The 15,817-nt window shown below is 30.4% G+C and overlaps 1 protein-coding gene across 1 annotated transcript; it reads right to left on the reverse strand.

Annotated features, from left to right (window-relative positions):
* Nucleotides 1-1,509: 1,509 nt before the first annotated feature.
* Nucleotides 1,510-14,661, reverse strand: LOC141847445 (putative protein transport Sec1b). The gene is given in 22 exon segments (XM_074735492.1): nucleotides 1,510-1,545; nucleotides 1,836-1,925; nucleotides 2,006-2,096; nucleotides 2,212-2,390; nucleotides 2,603-2,680; nucleotides 2,842-2,958; nucleotides 3,777-3,872; nucleotides 3,972-4,097; nucleotides 5,119-5,215; nucleotides 6,276-6,349; nucleotides 6,423-6,521; nucleotides 6,628-6,711; nucleotides 6,815-6,979; nucleotides 6,982-7,032; nucleotides 9,093-9,221; nucleotides 9,476-9,508; nucleotides 9,595-9,691; nucleotides 10,097-10,147; nucleotides 11,157-11,235; nucleotides 12,433-12,514; nucleotides 14,430-14,488; nucleotides 14,589-14,661. Coding segments are annotated over 22 exon segments (1,986 nt in total).
* Between the last annotated feature and the right edge of the window lie 1,156 nt (nucleotides 14,662-15,817).

Raw genomic sequence — 15,817 nt, forward strand, 5'->3', positions numbered from 1 at the left:
TTACAAATCACCTAGAATTTTCTTTCATCTTTGGAATGCTCTTAAGCTCCATTTTGGATCATCAATACAACATTTGTGCAGCGTTAGTTTAAGTATTTTAGGATTCATTTGTTTCATGATGTTCCTTTTTTTAAAAATTTACCTATATCTTCCTCATGGTTTTGGACCTCTCCATTTTTATTCTTTATAAAATAATGAATAATAAATTCTTTATAACATTTTATCCATGTACCACCAAATAATGAAAAATAAATTTATTATAAAAATAAATTCTATAATATTTTCTCTAGAAAATATTTCATCAAATTTATTTTCCTCCTACATTCTACAAACTTGAGATGGACCAACATTTTATTATCTATATATACTCTAAAAAATCATTCACCCATCTAAATGGCAAATGATATTTTTAACCAATAAATAAATAGATAATTATAAAAAAATCACTTAATTGTCGTATGATCTAAAAGTCATGGATTCAAATCTCGCAAATGATCTTTTACAAAGCAAGATAAGACTATGTTAATGGAAGTTTCATGCACTGAATTGTTCTTTTTTTAGATTTTAATATACACCTCACATGAGAAGTTGAAACAAATGTCAATATGTTTATCCAAATGATTAAGGCTGAGTATTCGGTTAAATTGAACTGAATTAAACCGAATTAATCAAAATCAAATTGAACTGAATTTTTTTGAACTAACCGAACTGATCTATTTTTTAAATAAAAATCAAACAAACTGAACCGATAAAATATCGATTAATTCGGTTTTCGATCGAATTAACCAAAATAATCAAAATTTTTAAATATTATGAAAAATTTATAAATTAGTTAGAGATTTATAAGTTTACTTAAGAATTTATAAATTATTTTTTTATTTTGATTAATTCAGTTTATTCAGTTTAACCGAATAAAAAATTTTAAAACTGAAATCAAACTGAATTAATCGAATTAATCAATTTTTTTTATAAAAAAATAATTAAAATTCTGAAATAACCGAACTAAATTTTTAAGTTCGGTCGGTTCAATCGGTTTGATCAAATTTTTTCTCATCCGTACAAATGATTATGATGGTAGGAGCCACACAGTAATAACTATCTTCATTAAATTCACTATGACGATCCATATCATACCACAAAAAAAACAGAGCATGCTTAACCATTCGACAAAAATGAACCATAAGGCTCAAGATATTTCAATGAATTGAATTAATCAAAATTTTGTAGAAGTGTATGAACAAAATCAGTGAATGGAAGTATACAATTTCAAAAGTGTCATCCTACAAGATATGAGAAGTAACATATATGAAGTAAGTAACATAAATGTTATTCCTCTCAATATCAAATATTTTAGAAAAGGAAAAGAAAATCCATTGGATGGCTGTAGCGAAAGAGACATTCATTTGGTAAGGGTTTGAAGTCTGATATGGTCTTCATGTGAAAAGAGCAAAATCTGTACTGAGATACAGAAAGACACTTGTTCACAAGCTTAATTTGAAGCTTCTCCATTTATGGAAGATCCAGTCCTTTAAGCGTCTTGAGTTTCTGCATTTGATATCAGATAAGAAATATATATCGCAACTCAATTGTAGATAAATGACAACATTGTAATCTCTATTTTTGTAAATTTACAGTGCTTCAATGCAATTGTGCCAATTCAATTAGTTTGAGCATATAACAAGTAACACAGTTGAAGATTTGGTTAAAGCAATGATGAGTATGAGTATGAAAATTTGTGTAAGAGAATATATTTAAAATGCTAGACATCCAATACTACATAAGTACCTTGAGCTCTTATTGCTTAAACACGAAATATATAAGCATTGAAATCTTACTGTGATGAACATAGGAGGATCATCAAGACTAGTACATCCAAGAATGACTTCTCTTCTCAACTTCGCTGTAAGTTTGTGAACCGCACGTAACTGATCATGGGAGAGAAAAGAAAAAAAAGGTTAAGGTGATTACAAATAGAACAAGAGTTCAATAGATAGCCATGAATTACCTCAGATCGAGTTGCTCCACCAATCATGAATATAAAGATACGTTGGCCCATGTTCTTGAAATCAACAGATACATTCCGAAGTACAGAATCACTACAAATTACAAAAGTATTATGAAAAGAAACTAAAAGAAGAAATCTTGACTATCACTTGTGAACATAGATACATACAACTATGCTAAGGAAATAACAAGAATTAAGTCACATACCTTGAATAGCCATCATCAGAGCACCGACCTTTTGCCCATGTGGCAGTCCTTCTGGATCTTCTAGGTTGGACAGGTTGTGTACTATTTGATGCTGTGGCTTGAGTAGCAGCAACTGGTTCATTTATATATGGATACTCATCCTTGGGTAGCTCACCTTTGTTTAGTTTCTCAATTAGCTCCTAAAAGAAAGAAAGAAAAGAAGCTAAGGAACTAATGAAGTTATTCTTATATATGTTCATACATAAACTTCATTTCAATTTCTTAGTACAATAACAAAAACTTTATCATCTTATTAATCTGAATGCATTGCATATCTTATGAGAAAGTTGCACAAACAAGATATCAAGATAAGATAAAAATATATGGGTCTATATGGGAATTCTATGAATACCTCCACCACTGGATAAAAACGTGATAATGCCCAGGTTTCCTCTTCACCACTCTTTTCCTGTCTTGCAGCTTGTTTCTTCTGCATAAAAAAAGCAGCAATTTAACATCAGCTACAAGAGCAAAAAACATCTCATATTTTTAATTCATAAGAACGGTTAACTTTTATTTAATTTTTTGGGAAGAAATTTCGTAGAAGATAAAATTGCAGGATATATTTTTATCTCCAAGAAATGTAATTACCTTCTGAACATCAAATTTAAGAGAAAAGTTTTCTCCAGATTTCTTTTGAGAATCTATTTTTCCCAAGCACATCAAGTTATTTACAGCTTTCATATCCTCTGGTGATAATTTGGCCAGCTGAAAAATGGTAAGGCAAATAACAAAAGAATTTCAAATTCAAAGCACCATAGCATTACAAGGATTAGAGATAAAGGCGGATGAGGTTGCATTAACATATTTTCTCCAATACATATTATTCCAGTAAATCTGGATGGAAGAAAGATTCAGAACAGTTGAATGTCATTAGACGGTCATGCTATGTTGTTTATCAAATTTATGAGACTTAGAGCACAAAAATATCAAAGTGAAATAATCAACTAGTGTTTTACTAATTAAGTTGGATGAGAGGAAATCAAGAAGGCATATAAGTAGTCATTCTGAGGTTAAGAAAAAAAACAAGTAAAAAATTCACATGGAGCCTTGAGTTAGGGACAAGCATAAAACAAGTTATTATACTTGATTTGGTACCCATGAATTGGTAAGTTGTGAATGATCAGTTATGCCCAATAGTCTCATGTAATGTTTTGTATGTACAAATTTAAATGATACATAAAAGTACAACTACAAATAGGTAGTTAAGTTCAGAATAAATAATAAAATTTGTTGTAGCAAAATGACATAAAAAACCAAGAAGATCGAGCAAATTAGTGGAGCATGTTCGATTTGGTCAATTTAGGCTTAAAGGAAAAATTGTGTATTAGGAGACTAAGAAGTGAATTTTTTTTATTTGGCTAACAAAGACCTACATATTTAACATAAATGTACATATTAGGGTGTGCATAAAGATGTTAATACAATTGACAAGCCTTTAGCCTTCCTTTCCCCTAAAAAGGAAAAGACATAAACACCAACCAATAGTTTACATGTGTTTCTACAAAGTTTAATACTCTACCAACCTGCATCAACTTGATCCCTTTGTCCCCTTCAAACTTCTCAGGGTAAGTGGCTGCATAAATCATCAATAATCTTAATTTACTTTCAGGACTGGCATCCTGCAAAAGATGAATAGAGCATTGAAGTATACAAGTATGTTTCACCATACAAGTAATATATAAGTTTTCTACATTCTAATTTCTCATAGTACACCAAACCTGCTTTGTCCTCAGTAAAGTAATCACTTCCTTTGCCCCTGCATCTCCGAAGACAAGATCTTGTTCTAACTGTCCTATGTCTCTAAGATGCATTTCTCGAATCAACATATTGATTTTTCCTGCAATCTGAGCAGATTTAGCTAATTTAGATAGAGCAACATTCAATTCTTCATGCATGACTGGAATAAATCTTGGCAAATTATTTGCAAATGACTAATTAAGTGGAAAGCTTCCTCATATGTAAGAGAAAAGGCCACTATAGCAAATGTGCAGATAAAGTCATGTCCCCAAACTTTTGCTCACCTTAGTCATCCTTTTATGAACTGTGCAATACCCAAAAATATCTCATCTAAGAAATAGTGTGAGCTAATCAATAATATCTTACAAGGCAATGAAAAACCCTTGTGCATTTAGAAATCTCACCATCACATCTATATTTTATTGTCATAGATTATGTCAACCTTTTTCAAATGCAATATCAAATCCAAGAAACATGTAGAACTATTCGATACTTTATAGCTTTTAGAGGATCATCCCAGATGACCACTAACTAAAGAAATTTAGTCACTCATTAAACTAATTTGTATTGTGTAGGTTTCCATTATTGATGCTCTAAAAAGCATCTAGTGTATACAACAACATTATCATTGAGTTTTCGCTCGTATAAAATCTTTAGGTTTCTATGGCTAAGCTTATATATAGTTCACTAATGCATTGAATACAGTTCTGTTCAACTTGATAAGGATTTCCTTCTGATTCTTCCTCTCCCCTATTTCAATATGACCATCTCTTATCTGTGAAGCTCAATTTCTATTCACTCCCAATTACAATATCTTAGATGAAGATTTCTAAATGAACATACGAAATGTTTCCTTGAACCTGTCAAAACGATCTTCATCATCTCTCATCAAATACTTCTTGCATTTACTTCAATCTTACTATCTTAGCCATAATTTCTTGGAAACATTTGAAACACAACTAAATCTTAAAATCCCTTATCTCCTCAAAATTAATCCTATTATTTTATCTTGTTTTAATAACACAACACCTAGACCACAATGATTAACTAGACCGCTAGTAAGGAATTTTAATAAACGATAAACACAAATGTGTTAATCAAATATCAATATGAAAAAAAAATATTTACCTCAACGTGAAGAGAAAGCTTTTCAACTTGCTCGTTGTATTGTGGTAAAGCTTGGACTATTTTTTGTAAATCTTTAGTTGAAATCTCACCACCATCTCTGTGAAATATTTAAAAAGGTTCACTATAGTATAATGAAAAGCAAATATATATCCCTATATAAACTTAATATTAGACTCATAGTCATCCAAACATTTGAAAGCTAAAGATTGAACATGAAATTAAATCCCATTAATGAATATGAACTACAATGTTGAAATGTCCAATTATACAAGCAGTATAGGGAAAAAAATATACTAAACTATAGCACAAACATTTGCTACTACCATACTTTAACCGAGAATAATTTATTACCAATGAAGTGTGTTTTAATGCTTTAAGGGGCTTGGATTTTATAAATTTCCTTGGCCTTCATAATGAAAAAAACCAAGAGGATAATAAACAAAGATTAAAAAAGACAAAGGCAAGGATAGTCTGATATACAAAGCTCCTATCAATGTTGAGTTCTTGGAAAGGGTCTATTTATGCAATCTTACCCTACTTTGCAAAAGATTATTTTTTGAGACTCAAAGTCATGACTTCTAGGTCACATGGCAACAATTATACTATTATGCCTAAGCTCTCCTTCAAAGAAGACAAAGGCTAACAGAAATTTTTTATTCCCCTCCCATATCAAGACCATGCTAACAAAATAGATGAGAAGAATGTGAGATTAAAGAGGTGGAAAAAATGAGAAGAATAGAAAAACCCCATTTTAGATAGAGATGCCCTATCGACATAGATGATTGACTCTACTATTGAAATAGCAACCATCACCAGGGTGAAATCTACAAACCTATGGTCTGAGCCTACAGAAAGCTAAATAGCTATGATATGTAGGGGGTTTAACTCTTTAATTTATTGTAGTCAAACATGTCTTTAATTTTCACAAGTAGAACAGAGACTAGTTCTTGGTAATCATAACACTTCATACTAGCAAAAACACATTATGATGGAATCTAACTATGCTCCTAACTCCTTGTAGTGTTTCTAATAAAGTTTCTATCCTCATCTACACTATGCATGCTATTCCAGAATGTTATAGCTCTAAATGATTGACATGGATGAAATACTTGATAATTAACATCTATATGAAGGATCTCATCTCTTCATGCATTTACCTGGAAGTTTGGTGTTGTGCAGCCTTATTCTTTGACTTAAATGTATTCATCTTCTCATGCAACCTTTCACTAGCCTGTCACTCCAATTTGTTACCAAGCAGAAAAATAACTGATACTTGCTACAATACAATATATGCTCACACGTACATCAGCTATATGTGCATGGCGCAGTTCAAGCCATATAGGATCATTATCTTCTAAAAGGGCTTCTTTCTTTTCAGCTGCTGCACCAGGCTTTGCTGGTGCCTGTTGTTGATAAACAAATAAAAAGTAAATACAAGAAATATTTACAAATAAAAAGGATACAGAAATTTGTTCAAAAGTATTTCCAGATCTACTAACATTTATTTACCTCATATATATATTTGTTTCCATCCATGTCAAGCAAATCGTGACACATTGCATCATATGTCCATTCATGTATAAAAGGTGCAATCTTCACCAAAATGCAAATGTAAAAGCATCTCATGTCAAAAATCAAGAGCACTGATAAACAAGCATCTTAGCATTCTAATTTCAACAAGCATTTAGCCTTGTACCTGGTCTATTGTTCGATCCACAATGAGCAACTCACATGTCTCCTTTTGGGGATAATCAGGGACTGAAGTTTTATACTTCGACAGGATATCCCAAACAGCTGAAGCAAGCTTTGAGGGTACTAATTCATGCATTTTCTTGGTAGAAGCTCAGTACCCATCCTTGGACAAAAATAATAAATGTAATTGTTAGAAGCTCGGTACCGCACATAAGGAAGTTCCTAGAAACATATGGTCATAATCAATATATTTGTCTTCTTTCTTCTTGCCTTATTCTTCCTTTATATAAATTTAGCCACAAGTCACTAACCCATAATTATCTATTAACTCATCAAAAATTTAACACAAAGTCAATATACTTGATCAACAAAATCAACTTGTGTTGCTTTGTATTGTGGATTAATACAGGCTATCATACAGTATAGTAAGGGCTGATACAGTATACAATTGATAGTTTAAGCCTTGATAACTAATCTTAATGATGGTGCACTTAATGGTATCCATGTTAAATTAGTTTGTGATTAAATATTTGCCAACTTAAAATAAATAAATAAAAACATTAAGAGAAGATAAAGCATATTAGCTAGCCACAAGGTTTCAAAAGACATATGCAGATGGTATGCAATTAACCTACTGCACAACACATGAGCAACATGCAAGTCATCCTTGACCTCATCAAGCACCAACCTCTTTACATTTTATCTCTCTGTCCACCAAAAAAAAAAGTACAAGATATTATCTTCCATGCCACCACTAAGAACAAGTGAATCTGTGTCAATCTTGCTATTTGCAACAGATATTCATGAGTGTATGCTTCCCATGATCTCCCTCTTAGAAAATTAGATATTCACTATAGAATATAGATGTCACTATTAAAGCCAGTACCCATGTGATGTATTTAGACTCGAGTAGGTCAATCTTCCCCCTAGGCTTTTGATTATAGAATCTTCCCTTAAATCTAAGTCAAAACGTGATCCTTTTCAAAAATACAAAATGTGTTTCAACCTCTAAGAACTGATCCACATCATTTTGTAGGGTGGGCTTGTGGTTTGGCTAAATAAATTTTTAACATTTCAAATTGGTAACATTATGAAGGGAAGTTCCATTCTCTTTCACCCCTTACTTTCATCTTTTATTTCCTTTCTTGTACCAGTGAATTTCCAAACAAATTCTAAGGACTTCTAAGTTTGCTAAGATGAGTTTGATTTGTTGATGCACTAGTTTTGAGAAGGCATAATTCCTATAATCTTAGCCAGGCCAATGGATGTAATGGGCTTATTACTTATCTTACTATTTGAAGATTAGGATTAGAGAAATGTACTTATGCACATTAATTGGTAAAAGTTTAATATCTTTTATTATCGATTGGAATTTGGAGAAGTAGTGAAACTAAAGATTAGTGAAGGTCACCAAATTAAATGACATTTCAATCAGTGCAATCCATTCGAAACATTTAGGAACTATTTGTTCCCCAAAATAAATTATGAACTGAGAATTGTAAGCCTCAAAGATCATAATTCAATTTGTGCCTGATGTATTGAAGCCACTAGTCAGAATGGTATAACTTCGAACTAGATTAACTGGCAGTGCACTTACTTGAGCTTATCACATACGAATCCAGAGTACCAAAGGAGCATATTCTTATTCGATTTGAAAAAAGAAGAATACTACAATTAGACAAAAACCTAGATTTATGTTTGTGAAGATGGCGCACTAGTGGAGTTTTCTCATTTCACAACATTTACTGACTAGTAAACAGCAAATATATCAAAAAGAGGCATCCCATATGTTTTTCAATTTCGGCATTCAAGTATATGTTAAAGTAGCTAAAATTAAAGAGTCTAATTGCAACTATTTTTTAGGATGTTCTCTAGCAAGACTTGAATACAAAGAGTACACTTGTTATCTCTGCACTCTTGCTTCTAAAGGGTGGTGCTGATCAACAATATGTACTCCCCTTTAGTTTGAATGTCAATTCCAGAGCAATGAAATTGCCAAAGGAGTTTAGCTTACATTACTTAGTTGTTTAGGCCTGATTTATTTGCATTTGGTAGGAATGAAGCCAAATAACCCTTTTCTTAAAGAAAAGCATTCTAATCCTATAGCTATATGTTCGGAAGCTAGCAACATCACGCTCCACATATTTTCTCCCAACTTCTGGAGAGTGTATTTAGATAGAAGAGTACGTTATTATGAGTACAGTCATGAGATATATAGCTTAAACAAGCTGTAAGAAATGAGATTTAGTAGAGGATAAACATTTGTAAGAATTCATGTGTACCTTCAAAGAAGCAATTGCTGTGGCAATTCGTGTAGCCATCGTAGTCAGGCACTCGTTGAACTTACGAGAATTTTGAGCTGTTTCTCCAAATAATTCTTCTAAAGCCATCTCTTGGTCAGTGGTGAATGCCTAAACATTGTAGTTTAATTAGGTAAGGAAATTGGGGATGTTTGCTTGAAGGGCAAGGAGATGTAAAAAATTAGGGATAGTAGAAAATCATCTGTAGTTATCATTCTCCTATTGTTCTCCAAATAAAGGTTCCATAAAAACCACCAATGTACAATTGGTTCACTTTGAACTTGATACAAATATTACACAAGATTACTAGCAAAATATATCCTCCAATACAATTAATGAAACTACATGAAAATAGTAAAGTTTACCTGATTATCAATAGCAAAATACTCCAAGTTCATCTAAAAAACAATGAGGAGAGTTAAATGACTATTCACATTGATTATTAACATATTATCTATGCAAATTGAAAGATAAAATAGTTCACCTCGCTAAGAGCACCTATACGGGGTAAAAGACTTGTGTCATTCTTAATGTAAGCAATCAATTCCTTGGGTATAGGTGTACTAAAGAAAACGTATGCCCTGAAATAATAAATATTATTAAAGAAAAGTAACAGAGAATTACTGTTTATTTATAATGGTGTCAAAATTTGTAGTAGATAAAGAGTGAATATATCTATCATCCTTAGAGTTTGAGGGTATCTAATGTATCCCCTTCAAGTCTAGTATCATGAGTTTATTTCTTAATTTAAGAATATGATATAAATTAATAAAATTAAATAAATCAAAAAATTAAAATGTCTATACATCTAATAACTCACTGTGCATAACAAATATATTGATCAAATTCATCACATAACTTTGGGATTATAGAAAATGACAAAGTTAGTGATTTTGTAATTGCAAAGGATACGTAGGAGTCTTAAACTCCAAGGAGGTATAATATAATTCACCAAAAAAAATTAAATAAAAGTTACTGAAGCATACTTTCTGTATAAAGGACATCTTCCAGACATGTCAGATAGTAGCATGATGACACTGCAAGATACAACCATGTGTGTTAAGAAGCATATATGTAACATCTACAAAAACCTTAAATATAAATTTTAGAAGGAAAATAAAATAATAATAAAAAACTAGAGTGGTATTTATCATTTCAATTTTATACTACGATACTAAAATCTCAAACATCTTTTATCACAAATATGAAATTGATATAATTACTTCATTCAAATTCAGGAGCATATTCAGTATTCGCTTGTTCTTGAATATATTCATTATAGTGAATTTTACTACATCCTATTCTGGCTCCACCTCTTCCATAAAGCAATTCTGACTTCTACCATGAAGGCAAAAAATTTAACTTGGATTTATAGAGGTTCAATTACACTTAGTTTTGCTTATTTCTCAGATTAATTAGTTCATTATTTGAGGTATGAAAGCATATTTGAGGACCACCGATATTCCTCTATCTAAAGGCATCAAGAAAATAAATCATTTGAGAACTAGGGAGAAAAACTATGAAAATCAATAATTTCAATACTAGGAAATCAATCATTAGGCTTAATCTTTACTAAAAAAGAAGGCTATGACTAGGGGAAAATCCCAAGCTCTTATTGAGAATTAAAGTTGGACTAGTGTGAAACAATAGAAGAAGTTAGGGTTTTTCTAAGATAATATTTCTCAGTAGTCCTTATTTGTTTATTGGTTGTATAGCGTAAATAGAACAATTAACATAACTTTCATCATGAAGCTTCCAAGTAAGATTTCTTTATTATTTAGTAGACGATTTAATATACTCCACTCCTATATTTCCTATTATTCATCATTACAGAATTTTAGACTACTATATATCACGAAAGTGCATAATCTCGAAACAGTTGGAACACACCGAAAGTACAAGAGGATAAAAAAAAATGAAAAGTTAATTAAGGATAAATATTGAGCAAATAATGATATATGCAACAACAAATTAATTTGAAAAGTAGCAGGTTTTAATTATGTAACTAAGTAGATAATTAGAAAAATTAATTGCAAAAACCTTTACTTTTCTTTTAGTGGTTGGATGAAATATATAGCATCCATTGAAGGTAAAGGCTCCCTTCTTTTGAAAATGTCTTCTACCACTGCAAAATAAAATGTGAAACTTATTTAACCGTGACAAATATTATTAATTGTAAGAATTTCAATATATATTTGAAACATTAACAGCTATTAAAAACTTGCAAGTAAAGTTTTTTACAAACATGCCTTGCAAAAAAGTGAATATAGTGGATTGCAAGGAGTTTCTAAATCATATAAGGACTAGTCACTAACTCCTATGTAATGATATATATCATACACAAACCTAGGTATAGCGTTCAATGGATAAGATAAAATCCATAATTCCTATCCCCAAAGTTAGCAACGCTTGTACGTTGATAATTATATTAAACACCAACTCACATGAGAGTACCAAGTTGGTTGGACCTCCAAATTTATTTGAAAAAGGCTGATGAAAATTGGAAGTTCATGTAGGATGACCGTTTGATACTTTTTAGTCCAAACTTTAAAAATTTTTATGATTTTCATGTTCAACATTTTATCCTATTTTTCTTTTCACTTTCCCCTCTTTGCTTTCCATTTCTCCTAGTACCAATAGATAATTTATATGAGAATTTATTTAGTATTTCAGTATATATCAAAAAATATTAAATCTCATACCGATACCAAAAAGTTTGATATGGTATAATACCATATTAAAATTTTTTAGTATATTGTTAATATCGGTATGTTCGGTATATATCGGTATGGTATTTGCGGCATACCAAAATTTTTGATATTTTCTCCACCCCTAATCTTATATTGGATTTTTTTTTATGGGAACACAAAAATCAGTTTGAAGAGTGATATTTTCTATCATGATATCTATTGTTGCATATGTCATTCAATTTCCAAAAATGGTCAAATTGCCCAACATCTTTGGTGATTGATTATTTTAACATTGTCATTGATTTTTGCATTTGTTTTGGTATTGGTAATATGATCATCCCTCCTCTCTATCTCTTGTTTATATCTTATTTGAACTCATTTTCTGCCCTTTCAGAAGATCTTAATAAGATGGCTCTCCTGTTGTATTCTCTTTTTATTTTTTAATACTATGTATCTGGGTCTCACCTCCCTTAATAATTTTCAAAAACAAGAGCAAAAAGTAAATTTGTAAAGAACAAAAACTATCAGTAGTTTCAAAGAAATTTTAAATTTAATGGAGACAATCATATTATTACTAAACAAAAAGGTAAGTAAGATAAGATTTCCAAGTTTTAAAAAGTGAATAAACCTACATGAGATTTCTTGGTTTGTAATATCTGCCATCTTACAAGCAAAAGACATCACTTTGAGAGTGACTTTGTCCATGATGAGTATCTGCAATATAATCCAATTCAAGCTGTAAGTACTTAGTACTGTTATGAATTTCTTGCAACATGATTAAATGAGAAAATGATGGAAACTTCTTCAGTAAATACGATAACTGATGACAAAGAAAAATGTTAATAAATATCTATTAAGAAGAACTCATAAAGGAGTAAAATATAGGTTCATAGTTTGTTTGTGCCCATTCATTGAGGAGTAAATAGGAAGGAAGGAAGCAAGCTGGAAACCCACTTCCTATGCTTTTCTTGTCATTGTGCCTATTTGTTGATGATCACTCCAACTAGATATCCAAAATGTGCTCTTAAGTGTAAGTGTATGCACTTGGCTCACTTACTATCTTTCTCATAAGTTTGTCATCTCGGCTGAGCGTTATATGGCTTGAAATGAGCACCACCCTAATTGTACATAGTCCATAAGATACAAAACTATCTGTTTAGAAGCCTACTCGATGGACTATCCTTCTTTATATTGACAATACGGTAATTAGTGATGGCTTTAAATATATTAATGATCTGAAAATTCCTTAATGTCTCCTTCAAAATAGACTTATTCGCCCAAAAAAGAGAAATGAAAGAATTAGACACATTGGGATACTTCCTTGGGAGTGAAGTCTCTCGCAATACAACAACAAGAATCAAGATCTCTTAGAATTGGCAATCTCCACTCAAATCAGTCAAATTATATTTGCCCCTCATACACTTCTCAATATTTCTATTTAGAGGCGACCAAAAGTTTGGTTAAATCAAATAAATCGGTCAAACAAATTTAAAAATTTGATTCAGTTATTTTAAAATTTCTATTTTTTTAAAAAAATTGATTATATTTGTCAATTCGGTTCAATTTTGATTTTAAAATTTTTTATTCGGTTAAATCGAATAAACCAAAATAAAAAAATTTATCAATAAATTCTTAAATAAATGAATTTATAAATCACTGAATAATTAATAAATCTCTCAAAAATTTGATTAATTCGATTTTTGATAGAATTAACTAACTGATGTTTTATTAATTTGATTTGTTCAATTTTTATTTAAAAATTTTTTTTGGTTGAATTAATAAAAAATTTTAATTTATTCTATTTTAATTAATTATTTGATTTTAATACTTGGCACTATGCTATACCTACAAATAAATCGATACACTGACATTCTTTGGTCAAGTTCCTTTTCACTCTCTTCTCACTGTAAGCATTGATGTTGACTGGATTAATTGTGATGTAAATGGCCGAATATCTAATATATATAATTCAATATTCTCTCGGGTAGTTCTATTATATCTTTAAAATGAAAGAGATAGACAAAAACTAACTGTACCTCAATTCAACACAGAAGTTGAATTCCAAGCCGTTGTTAACACAACTTCAGAAGTGATCTAAACTAACTATATATAACGTCTACTCAATGACATGGGTGTTACATCTTCACATCCTACTCCATCATCTATTGTAACAATCAAACTGTCTTGCAATTAGCACATAATGGTAGTGTTTTCCAATCAGAATTAATAATACATATCAAATAATTAATTGATTGTTATTTCACTTGACAACGTGTCTGCAAATTAAACAAGCAGCATTCAACTACATCAAGACTATCTCACGCTTATCCAAAGAAAGTCATTTCTTGCTCACTAATTAATTATCTGCAACTTCTTTTAATCAAAGCTCAGCTTGGTTAAGCACCACTGCCTAGCAAGTTGAGCGCGTAACTTTGATCACTATACATATCCCAGACTCTCTATAGAGTTTCCTTAATGAATTTCTTTTCTTCTTCAATCCACACCATACTACCAGTGTTACAGTATGAAGAAGTATTTCAGATATCAAATTACTAGTGAAACTATTTTAATAATTTTTTAAAAACAACTTGTATATTTGAGCAAAATGGATAAATAAATAAGAACTAACCTTCCATGGCGTAGTCGAGCTCTTTGTTTCTGACGATCTAAGCATTTCGTTTAAAATTCCTGAGAATGATTAATCCAAGAACAAAATTATATATAGATCTTGTGAATTTGTAATTTCTCGATGAGGAATTAATTAAGCTCGTAGATTAAAAGCACTCACTTTCACGGCAAATTTGACGGAAAAACTTATGATCGGCGTTGGCATGAGCGAAGTCCCATTCCGACATCGACATGGTTCCGTTCCTAGCTAGTACTGTTGTCCCTACCCTCGATCGATCAATTTGTTACAATTGGAGGAGGAGTTGGAAGCTAGAAGAAATGATTTAAAGAATAAAAAGAATATGATTGTGGCTAACGGAGAGATATATGGCTTAGCGGAATTGTCGATCATGTGTGGTCGCCATACTCACTTATACACCCTCTCCTATATACTCGGATCCCATTTATTATTATCGCCCTTCCTCTCCTCTAGTGAGACGAAATACTAAATATAAATAAAAATATATAACTATAGTAGTTTTGTAACGGTATTTCTTAATTTCCCCTATAGAATTTTCTGTATAAAGGATCGGAGTTATTTTCCAATAAATTAATAAATATATTCTATTGATCAAAATATTCCAAGGTTGTTTTAAAAATATCTTATCATTCTAAATTACGGACGTTTCGACGTTAAAATGAAATTGCGGGAGGGCATTTTAGTATTAATGAAAGTTCGAGGATATTTTTAAATATCTGTTTGGGGTATTTTGGAAATTACTCCATCAGACACTGAACTTTTTCAATTAAAAGGAACCGTATAATAATTTGGGTAAAAATTAAAAAGACATCCTAAATTTTATAAATGACATCCTTTAAAAAAAAAGTCAAAAGTCACCTCACTAGTGAATTCTAATGTTATTATAATAACTATTAAATAGTTAGTATAAGATTTAGAATAATTTAACGATTTAATTTGATAAAGTGAAATATATGGATGATTCTTAAATTTTAAACTTTAAATATTATTATATTAAAATATTTTTATCAATTTAATTAAAAGTATTTAAATTTTATTAAAATTATTTTGAAATAATTATAAAAACTATTAACTAGTTATTATAATATTATAATAATATTATATTAGATATTATATATTAAAATAGTTATATAATAGCTTCCATATGTTTAACCTCTAGTCCACAATAGTCTTAAAAATAAAGAATAATATTATATCAACTATTGGATAATTTATATATATTATAATAATTATCGATAATTGCTATAATAATATTGGAATAAAGAATATTATAAAGATATAATATTTGATGGATGTTTTTTTGAATTTGTTTTGAAGGGACGTCTAATCTATTTGATTTGATGTTCCTTTTAATTTTTATCATAATAATT

Source organism: Curcuma longa, chromosome 16 (assembly GCF_044706935.1).
Source record: "Curcuma longa cultivar G26 ecotype Majalengka, Jawa Barat chromosome 16, ITB_CL_G26_1.1, whole genome shotgun sequence".
Classification (NCBI taxonomy): domain Eukaryota; kingdom Viridiplantae; phylum Streptophyta; class Magnoliopsida; order Zingiberales; family Zingiberaceae; genus Curcuma; species Curcuma longa.